The sequence below is a fragment of the Ailuropoda melanoleuca genome, chromosome X (genome assembly GCF_002007445.2).
Source record: "Ailuropoda melanoleuca isolate Jingjing chromosome X, ASM200744v2, whole genome shotgun sequence".
Taxonomy (NCBI): Eukaryota; Metazoa; Chordata; class Mammalia; order Carnivora; family Ursidae; genus Ailuropoda; species Ailuropoda melanoleuca.
In genome coordinates, this window is record NC_048238.1 from 112,023,068 (window position 1) to 112,048,353 (window position 25,286).

Consider the following 25,286-nt stretch of genomic DNA (forward strand, 5'->3'; position numbering starts at 1 on the left):
CAAACAAAAAACCATACTCTTAAATATAGAAAACAAACTGATGGTAACCAGAAGGGAGGTAGGTGTAGGGGTGGGTGAAGTCGGTGATGGGGATTAAGAGTGCCCGTATCGTGATGAGCCCTGAATAATGTATAGAGTTGTTGAGTCACTATATTGTACACCTGAAACTAATATTACACTGTACATTAATTGTACACCTGAAACTAATGTAACACTGTATGTTAATTATACTGGAATTAAAAAAGGAAAGTGGTTAGGGTACATCGTCCTTTGTGGTTTTGCTTTTCTTAGTGTACTGCTCTCAACCTGGGCTACAGGCCTGGCCAGCTGCCTTACTGTCTTATCCATGAGGGAGCAAAAGTCATCCTGAGGGTATAGCACAAGCTGATACCCTGCATCCACTTCCCCCCTCCCACTAGGTGGGAAAGGTGGGACATTCTTCAGGCATTCCTGGCTGCCCAAGAGCAAAGGAAGAGGAAAAACAGATGGTTAACTGATAGAGATCACAGTCATGCAGAACATGATTCTCCCATCAGTTTTGCAACTGTCTTAATGACTTATAAGAAAAAAAGTAATCTTGGGGCGCCTGGGTGGCTCAGTCAGTTAAGCATCTGCCTTTGGCTCAGGTCATGTGGGATCGAGCCCCACGTCAGGCTCTCTGTTTGGCGGCGAGCCTGCTTCTCCCTCTCCCTCTCCCTCTCCCTCTGCCTGCTGCCCCCCCCCCACTTGTGTGCTCTCTCTCTCTCTCTCTCCCCCTCTCAAATAAATACATAAAATATTTAAAATAAAAAAAGCAGTCTTATCAATAGCCAGACCTCCAGAGACCTATAGACTCAATTTCCTGGGACCCTAACATCACCTTCCCCTCCATAGGATACAAAATCTTATATAATTAGTCATTCCTCACAACCTCAGTGCAGCTCTTTCTGCTCACGGGTCCTGCCCCTGTGCTACAACAAAAACACCCTTTTTTGCACCAAAAAAGTCTTAAGAATGCTTTCTTGGCCACTGGCTACCAAACCGCACTTCAAACCACATCATTACAAAAAGAATGGTCAGGAGTTACGATATGTGTCTGTGACAGTATTTGCATTTGGGCTTAAGGAAAAGCCTCCTTAGGCCTCTGGTCTAAAGTCATTGCATTGAGGACGTAGTCGGGGAGGGATTACCAGAAAGCCTGGCGCTGGGTGTACCAGAATAATCGTAGAAAACATGAAGGTTGTTTTTCATTTGCCATTGGCTCATTTATAGATCTCCCTCAGAAACTTCATAGCATAGATAGCTGGGCCAATGCCAGATTTCAGTGATTTTCACAGACTTTGAAAAAATCACTTGATAATTATCAACTTAACGTCAAAACAACACTGATTTCTAACATGACCAAAAATAAATATTTTTAAAGGACATTAAAAATAGTTTTCTTTTTAACCTGAAAACCAGAAAGAGCCACATCCCTGAAATGTTCATTGATAAATCAAAATTAATATTTACATTATTATAGACTATTGAGAATAGTGGCAGTGAAGCAGTGGCCCTTATAGGTTCCCCTGTCCCTCTTTACGTGGGACATCTGTGATGAGAAATATTGCTGATGAAAAATAGTTTGTATGTGAACGAAACAAAGATATAAAAACGTTTGAGAATCACTATACTGGAGGACGATGACTAAGACTGAAATCTCCACTTTAGGCAAACTCTAGGATGGAAGGGTTCCAGTTAATGGTAACTGCCTGGGCATCTCTACTGCCATTAGACTAGACCAGCAGTCCCCAAACTTTTTCTTAAAGGGCCAGATGGAAATATTTTAGTCTTTTCAGGCCACAAGTTATCTCTATGGCATAATCTCTGTTTTGCAACTTTAAACCTCTAAAAACCATTCTTAGCTCACAGTCCATACAAAAGCAGGTGGTAGTACAAATCCATGGATGGACTCTAGCTTACTCATCCCTTTACTAGAACATAGAACATAGTAGTTACTCAGTAGCTGTTTGTTAAATGAATGACCTTCATGAGAGTAGTTAATAACTCTATTATCATATTGAATGAGAAAGACTGAAAATAAATAAACTAGTCATTCGACTCCAAGTTCTAGGAAACAAAAAATAAAACCAAAAGAAAGTAAAAGAGAATTTTTAAAGTTTTGAACAGAAATTAATAAATCAGAAAACAACTTCAGGGGCACCTGGGTGGCTCAGTCGGTTAAGCACCTGACTCTTGGTTTCGGCTCAGGTCATGATCTCGGGGTCATAGGCCTGAGACCTGGTCAGCGCTCTGCACTCAGCACTCAGTGCAGAGTGCGCTTTAGACTCTCTCTCTCTCCCTCTCCTTTGGGCTCACGCTCACTCTCTTTCTCCCTCAAAAAAAGAAATTTAGGGGCACCTGGGTGGCACAGTTGTTAAGTGTCTGCCTCCGGCTCAGGGTGTGATCCCAGCGTTCTGGGATCGAGCCCCACATCAGGCTTCTCCGCTGGGAGCCTGCTTCTTCCTCTCCCACTCCCCCTGCTTGTGTTCCCTCTCTCGCTGGCTGTCTCTCTCTGTCAAATAAATAAATAAAATCTTAAAAAAAAAAGAAATTTAAAAAACAAACAACTTCAGATCTACGTTTGCTTTTAAGACAAAGAGTTGATTCTTTGAAAATCCAATAGAATAGACAAACACTCACTCTGGTAAAGGGAAAAAAAGAGAGAAATATGTATGTATGTATGTAGTATGGCTCTATGGCATACGCAGGGAGCTAGAACTCGAATGTATACATTCACAGCAATTAGTGATCATACCAAAGATGCTGAAAATCATTTGATTAAATTCTGCAGCCATTCTAAATAATACAGAAGTAGAAAGAAACTTTGTAAATGTGATAAAAAGTGTTTGAAACTAACAGTGAACATTAAAGAGTGAAATATGGGATCCATTCATAGTAAAGTCAAGAAAAGATAGGCTTCCTTGTTTTATATATATATGTCTATATACGTGTCTCTGTGTGTGTGTGTGTGTTTATGCATATTAATCACAAAAGCATTTAGGGTGACTGCTATTTCCTGTTTACCAGATCCTGCCAGCATAATGTTATCAATGTAGTGGACCAGTATGGTATTCCGTGGGATGTCAAGATGTTTGGAGTTCTTTGGGTCTATATTACAACAAAGAACAAGGGAGTTGGCATTGTCCTGAGACGTGAATAGTAAAGTGAATACTCTTGTTCTCACCTTGCAAATGCAAATCTATTCTGATTTTGCTTATCAATGGGAATGAAGGAAAAAGCATTTTCTAGGCCAGCTGTTCCATCCATATCAGGTGCCTAGGGCTGTGTTAATTTGTTCCAGAGAAGATACCACATCTGGAACTGCAAAATTTTTGTTATCACCGCCTGACTACATTTGTGCTATCTGTCATTTCCCCATGACTCATCTGTCTTTTATAGTGGCCAAACAGGGGCCCTAAGGAGACTAGACACTGGCTCGTGAGGCAACTATTCCAGGTGTAGTCACTGAAAGACTTATGCAGAGAAAAGATGACTGCCTCAGAGACTGGGGAAAGATTGCGTCCTCAGGCAAGGAGATTCAGGGGGACTTGAAGCTTGGCAGTTCTCAGCCTCATCCATGTCTGCGTAAATGTACCCATCCCAGGTCTCAGAGTTCCACTTCTTTCCCTTCTTTCCACCGGTACCCTTACCTTAGCATAATAGACCTGATGGAGTGGACCATTTAATTGTCACTGCAAGTCTGTAATTCATATGCTCAGCCATTAGGCTCGGTCTTAAGTCTAAGTAGCTGTCTACAAGCAGAGGGTACAGAAGACTCCTCCAGAGCTCCACGGATGTGTCCTGATTCTCCACGTATGTTCATGGGTGTTCTCGTGTATATTCATAACATGCAATTTATTTTCCCCATGTATGCCATAAAAAGAAGGGCCATAAAAGGTTGACAGGTCACTCTACAATCAGCTGATGCTACAGTTCTTGCTATAGTGACTGAATGCCCCTGTCAATTGAGTCTCCCAATGTCTTTCTCAACACCTGTAACTCATCCCATAGTATCACTGGTAATAATCTGAGAAATTGTGATACCACCACATATCATGGATTACCCAACATCCAATCTTCTCCCCAAGCAAGGAAACCATACTTGAATTCCTTGAATATATTAGCAACCGTATCCTAGAATTCCATTTTGAGGGTATGTTTCTTAGGGCTAATTCTGCCATTAATTACCGTATAAGACAGAGTCTGAACAAGAAACAAGGAACACTCAAATTATAATAATTTGAGAAAAGTTTAATAAAGGTACTAGGTAGGCAGGTGGGGGCAGGGTATAGCCATCCCTAGGCCTGGTGGAAGGAGGAGCGGGAGCAGAATCCTAAAGGAGAAATTCCGGTGCTCGCTTTGGCAGCACATATACTAAAATTGGAATGATACAGAGAAGATTAGCATGGCCCCTGTGCAAGGATGACACACAAATTTGTGAAGCGTTCCATATTTAAAAAAAAAAGGAGAAAATTATGTAGATTCTTATAGTGGTTTATAAAAATGACCACAACTTCCTTGCATTCCTTCCACTGAGAAGTGGGGTCTGTGTCCCTTTCCCTTGAATCTGGGTGGATGTGTGAAACTGTCATGCTGTGAGAAGCTCAGATCTCATGGAAAGGCCATAGAGAGTTGCTTCAGTCAACAACCCCAGATGCTGTCCTAGCTAGGTTAGACAGCACCAACTACCAGACATGCAATTGAAGATGCTTCCAGATTATTCCAGCTTCCAGCTGTCAAATCTTCTCAGATGAGGCCCTAGATATTACAGAGCCCAGTCAACCATTTCTACTGTGCTAAAAGTCCTGACTCATGGAATCCATGAACAAAACAGAATGGTTGTTTTTATGACATTAAGTTTTGGGGTGGTGTGGTGCTCAGTGATAGTGACTGGACCAGGGAGAGAAAGCCACTCTGAAAGGAGCAGTCACCTTCAGTGGAGAGAGAGATACAGCCAAATCCTCTACAAGGAGGGCACCAGGAGAATAAATATCTTTCTTTATATATGTATACTTTTAAGTAAACTCAATGCCCAATGTGAGGCTTGAGCTCAGCCCCGAGATCAAGAGTTACATGCTCTACCAACTAAGCCAGCCAGGTGCTCCAAGAATAAATGTTTTGATCTTACTCTCCTTCCTTCCTCTGCTCTCTTGCCAGTGCTCCCAAAAGCTAGAAGATAAGGTAGCCTGTTGATGTATTCCACATAGGACAGGCTCACAGAACAAGAAGCAGGGTAGAGAAGCAGGACCATGGATCTAAAGGGGAAAACACGTGTTATCTTGCCCAGGACCATTTGAGGACTCTGAACTTTATTCTGAAGAGAAGAGGGAGACACTAAAAGGTTTTAGCAGGGGGCTGATAAAATGATTATCCCAAAAATGATGTGCAGCTTTTATTAGAGAAGAGGCTAGAAACAGGAGACGGCTAGTTAGGAATGTAGCATAATAGATGAAGAGTGAGGTGATGGGGCCTCAGGCAATAGTAACAGCAGTATAAATGAAACAGAAGAGATGTGAGGGGAATTACAAAGAAAGAATTGCTGGATTTGTGGACCAATTCATCAAAAGGCACGAAAATAAGGGAAGAGTAGACCATGATACTAAGGTTTCAAGCCTGTTTAATTTAGGGTCTTGTGATCACTTCCCAAGGTTTCACCCATCCCTTTATGTGGAAGACAGAAATCTTCATGTCCATTCATGGTTTCGCCCCCCTAAACTCGTCTTTAATCTCTTGCCTGCTGGACATTCGAATTGAATGCCCTGCTATCTTCTCGAACTGAAAATATCAATAAGCAAACTCATAATGTTATCAATCCACTCAATCCTAATCACATATTTCTGTCAACAGAACATCTCTTCATTTTTATTATCTATGAGATCTTTGATGGTACTACTTTTTATACGTAGGTCCATAATCACTCCTTTGCCCATAAGTTGAAAACTCTTTTTTGGAATTAAGTTTGTAGAAGCTAGGAGTGTTTGCCCCATATCTGAAATTTTTGTCAAAAGCTCTTTAAAAGATTTATGCGTTGTCTTGAAAGAACTAATTACATACCATTAAGGTCCCAGTGGAATTCCCTCGATAACTCTGCCACTTCTTTCCATCAAGACTGTACATGACGATAAACTGGGAGATGTAGAGGCTGGAGAACTTCTGACGGGCACCCTGGGTCATGATGCTGTGAATAATCATCGGTGCCAACAGATCCACCTACCAATGAAAACAACACTTTATTTTAAATGTATGTACCACCTTCTGAAATTAATTACTGGCTTAAGAAGGATCTATATCAATACAGATATGCTCAGTAGTACCCTGGATGTGTGGGAAACGGTGATATAAATGATGGGAACAAAAAGGGAAGGTGCTTATTGCGCTCCCAGGCTACTTTCCGACAAACCAGACCATTTTCAAATCAATGCGCTGCACATATGGACCCACAAAACCTAGTGCTCTGCCCATGCCTCAACCTCGGCCTCGTCAAAGCCAATTTTCTCCACTCTCCCCAGGCCAGTACCCCTCCCAACATCACTCTCAGCACTGTCAACTGCTGTCCCAGTGAGGGTTCTCCTTGCCAAGTATCTTATAATGGACCAATTCTCTGACAACTTACAATAATCACAGTAGAAATAGAGGCTCCTCCTCATTCCAGTCCATTAGAACTTGGCCCCACCATACTTACTGAACAATTCTACAAAGCTTGAAACAGTTTAGCTCAGTGGTTCTCAAACTTGGTAACCTTACCAAGGGCTTGTGCAGGGCTTGTGAAAACACAGAGTGCTGGATCCCATTCTCTTAATTTCCAATCCAGCAAATCTGGGTGGGATCTGAGAGAAAGCTCACTGCTGTTTCCCCCCACACACTCATTTAAAATAATGAATTTTTTTTCTTTAGGAAATTAAACTAGGTTTCCTGGAATGTCTAGAACTTATACTGATAGAACAATGCCTAACTCAGTTGTTTCAACTCTTCACCCTAAAACAGAGAGAAATACCCCTAAGAAAAGACATCTGAAGATGAGAATTGTAGCTGGTAGGAGCTTGGAGAATTTATTTCATTGTCTTTAAAAGGAATATTCTTCTCAAATAGGTTAAGATTTTTCTCTGATCTTAAAAACCTCTAAAGACAAAGATAATCACAATCAATTATAATCATTTTGTTATTAAACTCAAAGTTTAATAGCCATAAATGTCAGAAAATGCATTTTTACATTTCCTGTGTTATTTGCTATGTTAGGATCACATGGCAATTCAAATATCGCTTAAAAACATTTTTCATAGTTGTCAATTCTGACACATCAGTTGCCAAATTCTGTTGTTCCAAATGTTCACAGCTGAGCCATATCTTGGGAGAAGATAACCCTCCAGGGCTTATGAAAAAGGAGAAAAAATGACCCTGCCCAAATCCTTATAGACTCCTCTCATCCCAACCCAAATCTCTTTAATCTGAATATTGGAAAAGAGTAAATCCTTGAAGTTGGGTCATTAGCCTGAGAGAGAGAAAGAGAAAGAGAGAGAGAGAGAGAGAGTGTGTGTGTGTATAAGAAATCTGTGCTTCCTCTCTAAACCTAGTGGAGTCACTCATAAAGCCTGTACACGTTATAACAAGGAAAATGAGTAAAGTAAAATGATTGCATATTTAAGAAAAATAAACCGCTGTCCCCCCTTCAGGTGTTAGTTCAGAAACCATTTCTCCTTTCCTGATTCATCCCAATTTAGTGCTTTCTCTGTGCTGCTTCTTCACTTTGTATTAACTTCATTAGAGCATATTATTGTACTACAGTATAGAGCTTTCTTTCCTTGTCTGCCTTCCTTGTTACACTGAGATTCTTAAGGCAGTGAACCTGTTTGAGTTACCTAACCTCTCTGTGCCTCAATTTCTTTATCTGTAAAGTGGAGATAATAATGGTGTTTATAGCAAAGGTTTACCAGAAGGATTAAAGAGTTAATACATGTAATGTGCTGAGTTCAGTGCCTGACACATACTAAACACGTAATAAATGTTAGCTTTTATATTTTCTCTAGCCCCAGTATTTAACATGGCCTCCGGTATAATACTGATGCATAGCAAATGTTTTGGAATGAATGAGAGAATAATGGTAGAGTGGTAAGGAATTTTTTTCCCCATCCCCCCTAGAATGATTGGTTCTTAAAGAGAGCATGGACCACGCAAGCATTACAAGGCAGTATCTACTACAGGAATTTTGGCATCAGTTACTGCCCCCACAAGCAAGTCAAACTTAACTTGTCACAGATGCCTGGTACACTCAGATTGGATTGGTAATAACACTTGAGCTTAATGACCGTCTCCTTCAGTAAGTTCCATCCATCCATCCAAAGAATATATTTTTAGTATTTGTTATGCGCTAAGCACTGCTCTAGGTACTGGGAATAGAGCAATGAAGAAGAAGAAAAAAAAGCCCTGCCCTAATGGAACTTATATTTGACTTGGAGAAACAGACTACATATCATATATATGTTTTTATTTATATACAGCATCAAGTAGTGGTCAGTACAGAAGTAAAAGCAGCAGGGTAACAGGACAAAGAGTGGCACGAGCTTCAGAAGCTACAGTACTATCTTGGCTCAGATTACACGATACTCCCAAGTGAAGAAACTTCATTTTTCCTCTTGGTATTATGGCATAAACAACCAAAAGTACCAGGTGCAAAAATTGTGACTTTTGTTGAATTGACTTGTTCTAGTTCTTCATGTAGTATATGAGAGATCTTTTTTGGACCACTATTGCACTTTCTAGAAATTTTAATGAAGTCTTGCCAGCCACCTTTTCCACCTACATTCTGTAACTGAAAAATTCTTGGCAAACTGCCAATCTTATTTACTTCATCTTCTTATTGTGCCTTGTCTATATTATAATCGGAATCTTGGAGAAACTTGGCAATTACAGAGTCAACACTTTCACCTGTGTATCCAGCCATCTATTTGACTGTGACAACAAGACACATCTCTCTACAAGGAAGTAAGCAAAGCAGTAATGAGTCACTCAGTGTACAAATACAAACATTGCAGCTAGACATCTTTGATTCCCTCCCTGGCTCCCTAGAACCGTTTCTTTCTCTTTTTTTTGGAAGTCAACATAATTCTTTATTTCTCTGGGGGTATTTTATAAAGTTACCAGATCAAGAAAATGTATACCTGGGCTTCACTTGAGGCTGAGGTGATTTAATATAGATTGGGTGATAATACAATTAGGTGGATTTATAACTGGTTCAATTATCATAAGCAAAGTGTGGCAGTTAACAGAAGATTATCAACCTAAAGGGACCATTCTAGAAACGGTATAGTATAATGATTACAAATTAGGCCTCTGGAGCCCAACTATCACAGTTTGAATTTTGGCTCAACCACTTACTGGCTGTCTGACTTGGGGCAAGTTACTTTTCTTTGCTTCAGCTTTCTTATCTGAAATGAGGATGATAATAACAGTGTGGTAAGGATTTGATAGCTTGGACTTATTTAAAGCACACAGTTAGGAAGCCTTGTATACTTCAATAGTTGGATCATGAATTTACTAAAGTATAAAAACATTTACTGATCAAGCAGTAAATAATGTGAAACTGGGAAAACTAAGAAATTCTTTGGGAGACAGAAGCTTGACAAGCTGAAACAATGGGCCAAATCTAGTTAAGTGGAAACTTCACAGGGTCTATCACTCAGGTTCTTTGGGTAGGCATGGAAAAGGCACTCTATTTACTAGTCTCATTAGGTTGTAGCCAGTGAAGGAGACATAATTCCCCAAATGGAAATGAAAATGCTATCACAATAAATAACTAAGTGCAACAACAGCCGCAGGGCACCCAAATAGATGACAGTGTCTGCTACCCAGGGATACATGGAAGGTTGAAAGTGAAAACCACGTAAATACAAGATCAGAAAATGTGGTTTGACAGCTTCACAAAGAAACACTACATCGGAATTCGTGAACAGTCAGTTCAAATTGAGTCATAACTGGCAATGCCTACAAAACAAACCAAATAAGATGAGCTGACGGGACACTGACAGATGTGCTCTTTGCTTCTGCCTACTGGTAGGCTGGTTTATCTTTCCCTGATCCCTATTTATTATTTTAACCTCAAGAAAAAACAGAGGAGTAGATGCAACTTTGCGAAGGAGGAAAATATGTAGGGGGATGTCTTTGGTCAGCTCAGAAGAGGAAATAAAGCTGATGCACAATGAAAAGTCGACGGACGTGGGGAAAGGAGGTGGTAAAATGTGTCTGCAGTACCCTCTCTGGGCTGTAAGTACCAGAGGTAGGAGGCATCTTTGGGCTCTAGAGGGAACCGACTGCCGTGGTTAGGCCGAGACGCTGAGCCGGCACTTCTGCATTGCCCTCAGCTCTCATGTAGCCCTGTGTGTATACCCTTGATAGGGTCATAGCCCTGACTGACCCAATGTTCACTTGATAAAATCTTTGGATATGTTGGATGAAATATAATATATTATTAAAATGAATTTTACATGTTTCTTTTTAAATGTGGCTTCCAGGAAATATAAAATTACACGTGTGTTTTGCATTTGTGGTTTGAATTATATTTCTATTGGACAGTGCTGCTGTAGAGGAAATGGGAAAGTGAGAAAATTTGAAAGATTTAGTCATTTAAAAAGAAATTGAGTAACCCTAAAGACACTGTTTCAGTCACTGGCTCCAAGTCAGTTTACCAGATTGGACTAACAAACAAATCAGCATACTCAATTCTATTCCCGAGTCTTCACTGTTGACTGTTTTTGTACAAATCAGAAGCCACTCTATTCTTCAGTTCTTTCCCTGTCGGTTACCTGGAGTTTGATAAAAATGACTTGTTTTGAGCTTGTAAGAGGAATACATGATGCGATTGAATGTGATGCACTTTCTAACCTTGATCCAGGAAAAGGGATCCTTGGTGCTCCAGGCATTGATTGATCCGGAATAATGAAGTCTGGCCAGCTTTGGGGCCCACTGTCCTTTGCCCAAGAAAGGGGAGAGAGATTAGATTCAGCTGTGTTGGTCCTAGACACTTAGGAATAAAATTGCTCTCTCTCTTCTTTTAAGATTTTATTTATTTATTTATTTTGGTGGGGGGCACATGAATAGGGGGGTGGGGCTGGGGGAGGGGAAGAGGGAGAGGGACAAGCAGACTCCCTGCTGAACACAGAGCCTGACTCACAGGTGCTCCATCCCAGGACCCTGAGGTCATGACCTGAGCCGAAATCAAGAGTCAGTTAACAGACTGGGTCACCCATGTGCCCCTAAAATTTCTCTCTTGAGAAAGCCTGAGCCTAGCTGTGGAGAAGATAAAGGCAAAAGGACTGTAATATTTTATTTTCTAAACTTAATAATTTTGTTTATTGTTAGTACCTCTAATTTGGTGACACTGGAATGTGTTACCAGTACTACACAATGCTATCATTATTTCCTCATTACACAATGTATGTTCCTTGTAGAAAAGTTAGAAAATGAAAAATAAAACATAAGTAAAAATGAAAGTTAAAAAAATCATCCTTTTGCCTAGAGAAAAACAATACTATTTTAGTATATAACTCTCAAGCCCTGTTTTCCTTTCCTTTTTAAAAGATTTTTTTTTATTTATTTGAGAGCAAGAGAGAGAGAGCATTAGCGGGATGAGGGGCAGGGGGGAGAAGCAGACTCCCCGCAGAGCAGGGCCCGTGTGGGGCTCGATCCCAGGACCCTGGGATCATGACCTGAGCCGAAGGCAGATGCTTCACCAACTGAGCCACCCAGGCGTCCCATCAGGCCTTGTTTTCAAAGGGCATTTTGTTCCCTCTAACACAGGGGTTGACAAACGTTTTTCTGTAAATGGCCAGAGAGTAAATAATTTAGGCTTCGCAGATCATCTGGTTTCAGCTACTTAACTGTTGTTGTAGAGCAAAAGCAGCCACAGAGAACTGTAAGTGTATGTGTCAATACAAGATTTTATTTACAGACACTGAAATTTGAATTTCACATAATTTTCACGTGTCATCAGACATTCTTCTTCTTTTTTCCCCAATCATTTAAAACTAGAAAAATAATTCTTAGTTTGAAGGCTATATAAAAACAGGCAGTGGGCTGGATTTGGCCTGTAGGCCATAGTTTGCTCACTGTTGCTCTAAAACAATATTTGAGAGCTGTCTATAGATCCTATCCAAGCTTTACTATCACTGCTCATAGAAAAGTATAGCTTCTTGCCACATTGAAGACAATGGACTCAAGGGGAGCACTAGGGAATGCTGGTAGGACATTTAAGGAGGTGGTAATGAGAAGTGATAGTAGCTTCAACAGTAGGAATCAGAGAAGAGAAAATGGATTTAAGAGGCACTTACGGAGTAGAATAATAGAAGCAGGGAGATGGATGGGTCATCCAAATCTCTCCAACAGAAATAAAGAAGATATAATCAGCCCAGTTCTTGGAGACAAAATAATGGTATTTACCATATTGTCCTGAAGCTGTAATCTGAAAATCTCTAATGTGCCCAGAAGCCATTCCCAGTGGAGTCTGACACTCTGAAATCAAAGGAGAGAGGCATGACAACTAGCAGCTTCACAAACGGTCAATATGTTTTATTGTTTACTATGTGCTGAGAACTGTACTGAATATTTTATTGTACTATCCATGTCATTTAATTCACTCTAACAGGTAGGTGCTAGAACCATTCACATTCTGCAGCTGAGGAACTAAGTAAACCACTGATTGTCTTACTTGTTTAGGGTTAGATCTCGAACTCTTCCAAGCCATATTTTAAGTTATCTTTGGTAATTGAACCAAAATTCAGTTTTCGATTTTGCTCTTGGAGATCTTGGAGCTTCATGACATCGTGAGAATGAAGTTATGTTTTAGCACCAGTTTGTTAAATATTTAGAGCTTCACGTTCAAAGTGATCAAAGCTTCAAATATATCTGCCCTTCTCTGAGGACTGTAATGATTTCTACCAGCAATATTCATTGTAGATTTGGTAATGACTGTGAGCTTGTATTTATTTCTTGACAAAAGCAACCATCCGAGGAAGGAGGAAAGCTGTATAGAAATAGGCTACTTACTCTTGCTGTACACCAGAAACAGAGTGCTCATCCCAGCCTGCAGGTGCTCCCCAATAAGGCATTCTATCCGCCAGATTCCAACTTTGGATGGTAGCATTTCCACGGTCTCAAAAACACCTTATCGAAAACAAAAGGAACAAAAATTATTTCTTTTTACTAAAAAAATGAGCACAAGATGCACTGGTTATGTAGAACATCAAAGGAAATCTACCTAAGTCAGTTCTACCACTCCTGGACCCCTCAAAGCCAAAGTGCTTGCTATGTGACCCCCCCAGTTGGGAGGTACTGGGGATGGAGTTCTGATAGCCCCCACCCCTGGGAAATGGGAGAGACAGGGTGGTGGCATGCTTTGGTGGGGGAGGCAGGAGAAAGCCACTGCACTCTCAGGGTTTTTCAGAGCCAAACGTGGTTTTTTTTTTCCCATTGACCAGATGTGAGCTCCCTGGGAGAGGGAAGTCAGGGTGAGGTCCTTGTGGATGTCACCTACTAGGGCTGCTGTGAGGGCTAAAGTAACCCCAGAAGCAAGAAGCTAGAGGGCAATACTGAGGGGCTGAGGAGTGAGTCACAAGTGACCACCTAGAATAAAGGCGCCAGTTGTAAGTAGATAAAAACTGTCCTATCATTTAACCTTTACCATTTCCATGCTGGAGTTCAAAGCAGCAGCCAGGAGGGGTTGGTGGGGACACACAATAAACATGAGGTAGGGGAAAAGAGGACTCCACCACAAAGGAAGTAAATGTAGACATCTTGAAGTGGACATTGCGACTCTGGATCTGAACTATATTTGCGATGTAAAGTGTCTCCAGGACTGTTTATTACTTAAGAGCGAGCCAAAAAGTCACTGAACTTATTGGAATTTTTACACAGAAACAGGGGAAGTCTGCTCCCACTATTAAACTGGTTTTAAAGGGACAGTGGAGGGCTAAACTAAAGCTGTGTTTTGATCAACATTGTGAGTACTGCTTAATCAATATACTGGTTACAGACATAAATCACTCTGGAGAACTACTAGTGCCAAGTGGGATTTGAGATGGGGGAAAAGTCCATTTTTCCCAGGCAAGTGCCGCAACATTAATTATGCATTTATTCTGTTCTATTTCCTTTATAGCACATTATCTGTATCTGAAATTATCATGTTTATTGGCTAATTTATTTATTATGTCTCTGTAGGGTAAAGTTAGCTGAAAAAGTAAGTTACCTGAGATCAGGGAGTTTGTCTGCTTTGTTCATGGATTGCTAGACCATTTAAAGCACTCAATAAGTACAGTAGGTAGAAAAAAGAGCATGAATTAGCTCATACCTGGATAGAGGTTGTAGACTGCCATTTTATATTCCTCTTTTTTCCGTACAGTGAACACATGTCCACTGAAATGAATAGAATGGATGTTTTCATTGCTGCCCATGCTGAGCAGATACCATCGAATCTTTTGATCCTGAGCCATTACTAAGCCAGGTAGTGTATCCATCACATAGCCATTGATTGCTGGAGGAGAACACAGAAAAGGCTGTTGAAATCTATTACAGAAGTTTCTTTCCCTCTGTTCCAGTAAAAAATATTGATTCCTATGAGGATTCCACTCCCATACATATACTCTCAATTCATACACTGTCCAAGCCTCAGGCTCCAGGCTCCTTTGTTGTACTGCACGCTGCATTCCACACTGAGTAATAATTAATTGGCTGTGGGATATATTACCATGGAAGCGGTAATTTTCTTGAAGACTGGGATCCTCCTTCTGGATATTGCAAGGAGCTCTGCAGTTCCTTTCCAGGTTTTCAGTGAAGTACCAGCTCTTAGTCTCATCAAAAATAGTGAAAAACAGAGCAAATTCCTGCACTGTCACTTGTCTCCCATGAGCAGGGTTCAGTGTGTTACTGCGGCAGATCAGAAGGGGTCCAATCAAGCCTGAGTGCACATCTTTCTCCTGAGAGAGAAGACATCAATCCTATTGAGTATGAGCTCCCTCACCTATGAACCAGTGTAGATTTCTTATCAACTTTTATGCTGCTCCAACCCACTCCTTATCTTCCCATAGTACAATTCATCCTCTTTAGTAGATTCCAGAATGATAGTTTCCAAACACAAATCTGATGGCACCTCCCCTACTGAAAGCTTCCCATGAAGCTTACGATAAGTAGTAAACTTCTTCGCAGATAACACAAAGTCCACTTCTTTCAAACCAGCAAGTGGCCAGTGCAATGTACACCTGCTTACCAGATCAACATCAGAAAAATAAGCCCAGGCTTTGCAGTCAAACTCATCTTTAGTGGGTGCCATATGATGTTGCACTGTCCAAAAGTAAATTTTTGTTTCATTAGGGTTGACAAACTTTCTTCTAGGTTCTGCTCCTTGCCTCTGATCTTCCTCATAAGAAATAAGGCTAGAATAGAAGGAGTAAGGACGAGAGGCTTGGTTTTTGAAAGTCACCTGCAGAGAAAATTCGAGCATCATGTTTTAGGATCATATAAAGTCCTTAGCTTAGGGTTTACATCCCTAATAGTAATGCCTATTTTGGGGTTTATCCAAGTTCTTAATACCCAAAGGAAGTGGTACAGAGGACGGGTGTTGTCAGGACCCAAACCTAAGAATCTATCTACGGAGGAAACTGAGGAATTTTTGAACTCTAAAATCTTTAAAGTATGAACTCAAAGTTGCAAAAGAGAAAATTCCTAAATACTTAAAAGCAATTTCAAAGTAAAAGGGAAAATATCACCCCAGGGGTTTTAAGAGACCATAAGCCCAAGAATTAATACATATGGTTCTTAGGACAAATTCCAGGACGAATGTGTATGATCTTTATAAAGACTTCAGATTTCAAAAAATTATACCTTTCATAGGACATATGTAAGCTAAAATAAGAATCGAAACAGAAAAAGAATTGCTCACAATCCCATAATTTTAGATCCTTCTATATCCTTAACGTAAATAATCAATTGGGCCAATGGATGACTATTTTTGGAAAAGAATAAAACTGCTTTCATTTTTGGCTCACACAATGCACCAAAATAACTTCTAGTCTACAGGAATTACTTATGGATTAAAAGGTTAAATGTTAAGCAAATAAACTAAAAAAAAAAAAATTAAAGAAAGTGTTAAGTGATTTTAAGAAAAAAAATCTTTGTATAGGGAAGGATTTTTATAAACATAAAAGCTATGTGTGATAAAGATTCATGGGTTACTACCAATAATTCAAACCTGTTTTATTTCAAAAACCAGTATAAATACAACTAAAAGGTGACAAACTTGGAAAAAGATATAGTACATAAGGTAATATGAATTGATAAGAAAAGTACTCCCTCCAAAAAGGTAAAATGTGCAAAGGACATTAACAGATAACTCATTGGAGAAAGTCTTAAAATGTTCATGTACATTGCACTTCTGAAATTTTGTCCTAGGAAAAGGGTTGTGATTGCAGCATTATTGAACTAGTGAAAACATAACAAACTATTTAAAAGGTTGTTCAAGGGGCGCCTGGGTGGCACAGCGGTTAAGCGTCTGCCTTCGGCTCAGGGCGTGATCCTGGCGTTATGGGATCGAGCCCCACATCAGGCTCCTCTGCTATGAGCCTGCTTCTTCCTCTCCCACTCCCCCTGCTTGTGTTCCCTCTCTCGCTGGCTGTCTCTATCTCTGTCAAATAAATAAATAAAATCTAAAAAAAAAAAAAAATAAAAAAAAATAAAAGGTTGTTCAAAGTAAATGGCTAAGTAAACCATAAATACACATAATAGACTATCATGTCATCATTTAAAAAAGATATTTAGAAAGTCTTTCCAATGACATAAGAAATATTTACAATATGTTATTTCATCAAACAAGAAGCGGTAGGGGGTGCCTCGGTGGCTCAGTCGGTTAAGCCTCTGACAATTGGTTTCGGCTCAGGTTGTGATCTTGGGGTTGTGGGATTCTCTATCCCTCTCCCCCTGCCCCTCCCAGTCTTGCTCTCTCTTTCTTTCTCTCTAATATAAATAAATAAATCTTTAAAAATAAGAAGAGGTAAAATTACACATTGTATAATTTTGAACACATAAAGAATACATAGGACAAAGAGAACATACACCAAAATGGTAGTTATGGGATTATTTTTCAACTTCTTTATTTTCTATACTTTAAAATTCTTTGAAAGTGAGAATACATTATTTTTATAATCAGAAACAAAAATATACATATAGGATTAATTGTCTTATAACTTCATTGTCCTCAACTCACCATGATATTGTCTTCAACTTCTGCTCTTATATATGGCCCCAAGAGTCCCAAGTGTTCATTTAGTTCTCCACGGTATAAGGGCTGAGTAAAGGATCCATCAGTAAATTCCTGGAAAACCACTTTCTTGAACTGAGGGACATCTCCACCTTGAGCCCTGGGGGGAAAAAAACAGCAGAGGAAAAGCAGTATCTTCATGGACCAGGTAGGAAGAAACACCTCACATTCTTGCCCTCCCTGTATTTGAGACACTTGTCATAGAACTGATGATGAATTGGAGCAGAGAAGGGAAAAGAAGGATTAAAGATAACTTCCAGGTTTCTGATTTGGGCAAATGGATGGATGGTGATGCAATTCACTGAAATGGGCAACCCTGGAGGAAAAGTAGGTGGGGGTATACAGTTTTAAACACATGGGACATCCATGTAAATTAAATCGGCAAATCCAGAGGTTGAGAACTCACAAAAGAGATCTAGATGGAGATCATCCATATCCAGACACTATCCAAGTCATGTGAGTAGCTTATTAAAGTTGATAATCAATTTTGTTATGTCCTCATCTTATTGGACAACTAAGCACATTTTGTATAGTTAACCACTCCATCTTCCTAACATACTTTCTCTCAGGCTTCACTAGTATGTAAGTTCCATGAAAGCAGAGGTTTTGTCTGTTTTGTCCACTGCTGTATTCCCAGCAGCTGGAACAAGTGCCTGGCACACAGTAGGTAGTCAAAAAATATTTGTTGAATGTTAAATGTATGTAGGACTTAGAAACATACTCTAAATATAAGACAGCCCCAGGGCTCACTCCTTGGACTTCTTTTCTTTACTTAAAAAAAATCTTGGCTGGCTCAGTCAGTACAGCCTGTGCCTCTTGATCTCAGGGTTATAAGTTCAAGTCCTACATTGGGTGTAGAGATTACATAAATAAACAAACAAATAAACAAACTTTAAAAAAGTTAAAAAATCTGTTAAGGGGCGCCTGGGTGGCTCAGTCGATTAAGCATCTGCCTTCAGCTCAGGTCATGATCCCGGGGTCCTGGGCTCCTTGCTCATGGGGAGCCTGCTTCTCCCTCTCCCTGACACTGTCCCTGCTTGTACTCTCTCTTGCTATCTCTCTCTCTCTCTCTGTCAAATAAATAATAAACAAAATCTTTTAAAAAATCTGTTAAAATTGTGAGCTAAAATTATACAATAAAGTACATAAAACGTAAATGCTTTTGGTATAAAAACGTAACCACAGTCCAATGACATTCTTCCTCCCCACTACAGGTAACCCCATTGTGATGTTTATGATAATTATTTCTTTGCTTTTCTTCATAATTTTACCACTATGTACACTTCCCTAAAAAACAGTTTAGTTTTGCCTGTTCCTGAATTATGTAAATGGAACCATATTACATATGTTCTTTTGTTTCTGGTTTCTTTCACTCAGCATTATGGTTCTGAGATTCATCTACAGTCATGTGCAGCTATAGTTTGCATTCCATTGTGAGAATATACCAAAATTATGAACATTTGAGTCATTTCTAATTTTTGGTGTTTAAACATAGTCCTGCTCCTGCTATGAATCTCCTTTTTTTCCCCCTATGAACTTTCTTATACACATCTTTAGTGATCGTATATATGCATTTCTTTGGGGCACACATCTAGGAGTGGGATTGCTGATTATACATATATGTTCAGCTTTGGTAGCTACTACCATGCTGGTTTCCGAAGTGGCTGTACCATCTTCCAGTTTTGTCAGCAATGTATGAGAGTTCCATTTACTCCAAATCTTTACAGGCACTTGATACTGTGTTTTTACATTTCTGGCCATTCTAGTGGTTGCACAGCAGTGTTTCTGTGGTTTTATTTCACATTTCCCTGATTAATAATGAGGCTGAGCATCTTTTCTTGTGAGTACTAGCTATCTGAATTTCCTGTTTTTGGAATGTTTATCCAAGTTGATGTTGTTGTTGTTGTTGTTTGCCAATTTTTCTATTGCATAATCTCTTTTTCTTATTGATTCAAAGGAGTACTCTATACAGTCTTGATATGACTCCTTGTTGGGTTTTTGCACTGCAAATATCTCACATTCTGTGGATAATCTTCTCATTCTTTTTTTTAATATTCTGATGAGCATAAAAAATTAAGATAGTCTCTTATTTTTTCTTTCTAAGAGATTTCTAGTTTTATGCTTACATTTAGACTTACAGCCCAGTGTGAGTGGGTTTTTTGTATGGTCTAAGTTAGGTATCCAATTTAATGTTTTTCCATATGGATGTTAAAATGTCCCAGCACTTTTTAGCACCAGTCTATTTTGTCAAAGCCTCTCAGCTTTTGCTTTTCTAAAAACACCTTTATTTCAACTTCATTTTGAAATGTTTTCTCTGGGTTTAGAATTCCAGGTTAGCATTTTTCTTTCAATATTTTTCATTTTAAAGATATCATTCTGTTACCTTCCAGTATTGTGCTGTCAAATAAGGCAGCGATCAGCTATGTGTGACTATTTAAACTAATTAAACTTAATACAATTAAAATTCAATTCTTCAATCACACTAGCTACATTTCAAGTACTCCATGGCCACATATGACTAGTAGTTACCATTATAGTGAAGATCTAGAACATACCCATCATCACAGAAAGTTCTATTGGACAGTGTTGTTTTAGTAGCTTGATTGAAAAGTCGGCTATCAATCTTGTTCTTATGGAGGTCATGTATATTTTTCCCTCTGGTTTTAATATTTTCTCTTCATCTTTAGTTTTCTTAAGTTTGATTATTTGCCTATGTGCAATTTTCTTTGTATTTAATATACTTTCGGTATACTTATAGCTTATTGAATCTGTGACTTGACAGGGTTCATCAGTTTTGGAAAATTTCTAGACATTCAATTTTTTTCCTGTCCCATTTTCTACATGCTCCCCTCCAAGGATTCCAATTATACTTATGCTGTATCATCTGAGAGTGTTTCTTTCACCTGTCTCTTATACTCTATTCTGTTCTTTTCATTTTTTTCCTTCCTATGCTTCAGTTTGGATATATTTGCTTGACCCTAATCCTGTCTTTTCTATGTTTAGCCTGAAATTATACTCATCCAATGAATTTTTAATTTTAGATGTTGTATTTTCCAAAATGACAATTTGAGTTTTTAAAAATAGATTCCAATTTCCAATTGTAATTCTCCATCTTCTTCTCAGTATGATGAGGGACAGAAGCAGAAAAATGTTACATGGATGGGTCTGGAGGAGATAATGCTAAGTGAAATAAGTCAAGCAGAGAAAGACAATTATCATATGGTTTCTCTCATCTATGGTACATGAGAACTAGGAAGATCGGTAGGAGAAGAAAGGGAAGAATGAAGGGGGGGTAAGCAAAAGGGGGAATGAACCACGAGAGACTATGGACTCTGGGAAAGAAACTGAGGGTTTCAGAGGAGAGGGGAGTGGGAGATTGGGCTAGCCCAGTGATGGATATTAAGAAGGGCACGTATTGCATGGGTCACTGGATGTTATATGCAAACAATGAATCATGGAATGCTACAGCAAAAAGTAATGATGTACTGTATGGTGAATAACATAACATAATAAAAATTTTAAAAAGAAGAAAATAATGGAAATCACTACTCCCACATCATGATATCAGCACACAAATGCTTTTTTTTAAATTTTTTTATTTTTTTGAATTTTTATTATTTATTTATTTTTATTTTATTTATTTATTTTTTAAATGATTTTTTATTATATTATGTTAGTCACCATACAGTACATCCCCGGTTTCCGATGTAAAGTTCAATGATTCATTAGTTGCGTGTAACACCCAGTGCACCATGCAATACATGTCCTCCTTACTACCCATCACCGGTCTATCCCATTCCCCCACCCCCTCCCCTCTGAAACCCTCAGTTTGTTTCTCATAGTCCATAGTCTCTCATGCTTTTTAATGCTTGTATTCTATATTTCCAAAAAGGATGATAGAGTGGATTTGAAATGTATAACTTAGTCTGTGTGTGAACGTAATATATTTTAATTAATAAAACATAATGATTTAAAAAAAGAAAAAAAAAGAAGCAGAAAAATGTTCACCTCTAGCCCAGAAAGCTGACCTATAGCCTGCATAGTTCTGATAAAGATCAAACGTGTGCTGGTTGCTACATTCTTAAAAGGTCTTATGACTGCTGTACATCTCTCCAATAGTTCATACGGAGCTGAATGATAAGCACTGGAGAAATCTTGTGACAGTAGTTGTACAAGTAGGAATTTGAAGAAGACACTTATGATCTAATACTTCATGCACATCCCTGCCCCCGTAAGCCGAAGCATGTATTAACCACCAGCTTCACAGAGCACAAGTGCAGCTCTTTCTGCCCACGGGTTCTGTCCCCATGCTATAAAAAATTCACCTTTTTACACTGAAAGTATCTCAAGAATTCTTTCTTGACCATTCACTCATGGTCCCACATCAAGTATTGTCAATCTTTTCTCTATTTTCTGTAAAATATTTACAATTATCCCTGTTTCTCAGTCGTGGCCCTCCTAGACTTTTGACTGAGAACTTAGAAAGTCTTCGCTCCCTCAGCCCTTAAGGCATTTCAGCAAAGCCCACCAAGAAAGGAAACAACCAATGATCATCGCTGCGACTAGGTGGTCCTCTCCACTTAAATTTTAGTTCATCTAATTCTTATTGTTCCACAGCTCTCCAAAGATTTGTAACATATGGATTTTTAAAGTTTACCTCGTTTTATAGTTGTTGCAGCAGGAGTGTTGGCCTGCCATGACCTATTCTCTACCTTTCTTGTGGTTAATAGTTTCAAGGCATGCCATTTCCCGTCGGTTTACTTTCAGCCTTTTATACTCTTACGTTTTAGATCCGTACCTCAGAAACAGCATCTAGTTGTATTTTGTTTTGTTTTAAAAAAGCCCAAATTGGAGTCATCCCCCCCCCCCGCCACGGCAAACCAAGACTCACAGTCTCAACCAAACCCAGGAACGTGAACTTTTAACAGTCAATCTGAAATTTCCAGATCAGCACTAGTGAGGTCATCTGCTGTTCCCTTCTCTCCAAATAGAACCTGTCCTGGGCTGAAATGACCCTTTTCTTGTGCTAATAACCTTCTTGCCCCACCCTCCTGCCTAGAAAAACCCATTTTGTACCACTTCTCTTTTGTACAACTCAGAGCCTCTCTCTACTTGTTAGATGGGGTGCTGCCTGATTCATAATCACTTAATAAACTGATCTGGTTGAATTTTTTTAACAGATTTGGTGGCAGCAATGGGATCCAAAATGAACCTCTGATGGCATTCAGAAGCAACAAGAAACACAGGTGTGGCACCCCATAAACCCTTTGAGTTCACTGTCTTTCTTGTGGTTTCCAAGGGTCATTGGTGAGTTCCTCAGTTGATTTCTGCTCTTTTTGTTTTCAAGTTCCTGGTCTAATTGGCTTTCCAGTCTAGGGTTAATGGGTCAGTCTAGACTGACAGGAGACTCTAAGGAAGAGCCAGTCTTCAGCCCTTGGTTCAGTCCACAATTCCACGCTGGAATCCCTTCCCCATTTCCAGTCTGCAGTCTTTTGCTGGTTTAGTCCTTTACTCAGTTCTAATCTGCTGTCTCTATTAATGGAGTCTGCTGGTTTAGTCCACAGGGTCTTTTATTGGCCAGTCTGCAGTAACATTGAAACCACAGTCTTTGGTTTTGTCCCTGATGGTTTAGTTTGCAACTCCCCATCTGTTTGGAATTATTCCCCATATTTCGTGTTGGGAACTGTCGGTGGCAGCTGCAATTCTATATTTGTTTGGAATCAGTCTATAGTCTCCATTCTTTCAGGCCTACTAGTTTAATCCTGTCCCCAGTGCCTAGTTTGCTGGGTACTGCTGGTGCCCACGGTTTTGTTTCCACAGTTACTGTAGTGCACGTGAGGTAAAGGCTGTCACAAAGAAAGTATCTCAGAGCCAAAGAGCTTAGGTATTAGTTCGGCTCTGAGAAACTCAAAGGCTTAGCTAAACAAATGGAATCCTTTGTATCCAAAGAGTTGAGCAAGCCAACTTCCGGCACACCTACTTGTTTTAAGTATAAGAACTATAGTACCATAAATTGCACATACTTAGCAATGTGGCAAAGCAAAACCTACAACCCAGTTCTTTGGGGGAATTGGAGACAACTGTTTTTGTCTTGCAAATCTCTGCAGGGTCAAAGGTATGGTTCTAGAAGTTCAGAGTTCTTTCGCCCTTTTTGCCAATCCTCCAAACCTCTGCTGATTCCTCTCAAAATGCTTGAAAGGATCAGGACACTGGAAACAGAATTATCCTGCACTTAGTCTGTGCCTTTGTGATGTAAATTTTCTTTCTTTTTTTTTTAAAAAAAGATTTTATTTGTTTATTTGGCAGAGAGAGAGAGAAAGAGCACAAGCAGGGGGAGCAGCAGACAGATGCTTAACAAACTGAGCCACCCAGGAGCCTCTGTTATGTAAATTTTCTTTCTTTTTCTTTTCTTTTTTTTATTATTATGATATGTTAGTCACCATACAGTACATCATTAGCTTTTTATGTAGTGTTCCATGATTCATTGTTTGTGTATACTATTTCCATCTTCTCTAGGACCCGAGAGGCATTCTTTGACATGAAAACTTTACGGAGAAGTATCTCATCAGAAGGAAGAAAAAGGGACAGAGGGTGGTATTTGGAAATTAATCTTAAATGTCCTCTCCATTAATATTAGTAAACAGAAAAGCTGTGAGATCTTTGTGTTTGTGTGTGTCCATATATGTTGTAAATGTACATGTTCTTCCACACCGGGATAGTATTGCTAAAATTAATTTGTCAAAATGCTCTATTGGTTTGAAGGCAAGCACTTATAAGGACTGGGCAATCTAAAATTCTGGAAAAGACAGAAACTAACCCAAATGTTTTTCAAGTTCACATCCTCTGGGATAATCTTCAGTCAAGTTGTTTCCATTAAGAAGTAATGATTTTTTAAAATAAATAGCTTAAGACTGTGACACACAAAGTAACAAATGGCCCACAAAACATTCTCCTCTTCTGAAGGATTTAGGATACATTGTTATCATCAACCAGTCTTTTACTATTAAACTTAAATGGTCAATTGAGATAGTTCTGAGATTGATTAAGACTTAGGGATTATATCCATCTAACTTTTTGAGCAGACTTGATGACCTTGTTAGCCACAGAAGTATTTGACACACACATTTTATTATACTTGTCAATTCTGTTAAGTCAGAATTCCAGCAGTGCTTCACTAGGTAATAGTTTTGCTTCTCACGGTGTCAAATGTAGTCACTCAGTGGTATTCACCTGGTATCTGGGCTTATCTGGAGGGTCCAAAATGGCTTCAATCACGTGCCTGATGCCTTGAGGAAGAATAATGGAAAGCTAGACTCGCTGGGACTCTTGACCAGAAGGCCTACACGTGACATTTCCAGCACGACAGCACCAGGGTAATCAGATTTCTTATATAGTGGCTGGCTTCAACTAGATGTAAGCTACATGGTATTTTCTGAACCAGCATCACTTCCACCACATCTACAGGTCACAAATTTCTGTTACATTCTGTTGGTCACAAATGAGTCCTAATGCCAGGCCAGATCAAGAGGAGGGGGATTACATTTTACCTCTTGAATGGAAGAATGGCAAGGTCATATTGTGCAAGAGCATATCGGACAGAACATATTGGGACATCCATTTTTGGAAAATACAGTTGGCCATAGTCTTATTATTTCTTGTATTGTCCATTAAAAAAAATCTCCGCATGCTGCATTCCATACTATTTCATTTTACTTACCTACTAGTTCACCAATTCTTTCTACATGATGCATAAGTGTTTTAATAACTGTATATGATTCCTAGATCTTAAGTCTCTGAGTTTGTTTTGGCTCTCTATTGTTTCTGTGGCTTCTTATTTATTTAGTTTTTTCATTTTGTTTTGTACCCTGTATCTTTGTGTTCTTTTTTTTTTTTTTTTTTTAAAAAAAAAAAAAAAAAAAAAAAAAAAAAAAAAAAAAAAAAAAAAAAAAAAAAAAAAAAAAAAAAAAAA

General features: G+C 39.1%; 1 protein-coding gene and 1 non-coding gene across 15 annotated transcripts in view; one reads left to right on the forward strand and one right to left on the reverse strand.

Moving 5' to 3' along the window:
* The window catches only part of F8 (coagulation factor VIII), a 123,423-nt gene that overhangs the window by 15,021 nt on the left and 83,116 nt on the right, over nucleotides 1-25,286 (reverse strand). For 6 of the 14 annotated variants that reach the window (XM_034649653.1, XM_034649652.1, XM_034649656.1 and 3 more), the window contains 8 exons: nucleotides 17,264-17,417; nucleotides 15,272-15,484; nucleotides 14,753-14,981; nucleotides 14,357-14,539; nucleotides 13,057-13,173; nucleotides 12,451-12,522; nucleotides 10,897-10,982; nucleotides 6,076-6,231 (listed from right to left, as the gene is read on the reverse strand). In XM_034649653.1, coding sequence (XP_034505544.1) covers nucleotides 6,076-6,231; nucleotides 10,897-10,982; nucleotides 12,451-12,522; nucleotides 13,057-13,173; nucleotides 14,357-14,539; nucleotides 14,753-14,981; nucleotides 15,272-15,484; nucleotides 17,264-17,417 — 1,210 coding nt within the window. Of the gene's footprint in view, nucleotides 1-2,514; nucleotides 2,534-2,608; nucleotides 4,396-4,417; nucleotides 5,797-6,075; nucleotides 6,232-10,896; nucleotides 10,983-12,450; nucleotides 12,523-13,056; nucleotides 13,174-14,356; nucleotides 14,540-14,752; nucleotides 14,982-15,271; nucleotides 15,485-17,263; nucleotides 17,418-25,286 lie in introns of those variants that run through there. The other 8 variants (XM_034649655.1, XM_034649657.1, XM_034649662.1 and 5 more) reach the window with 8 other exon arrangements.
* Nucleotides 4,372-4,478, forward strand: LOC117797591. The gene has a single exon (XR_004622590.1). It is a non-coding gene; the product is annotated as a U6 spliceosomal RNA (small nuclear RNA).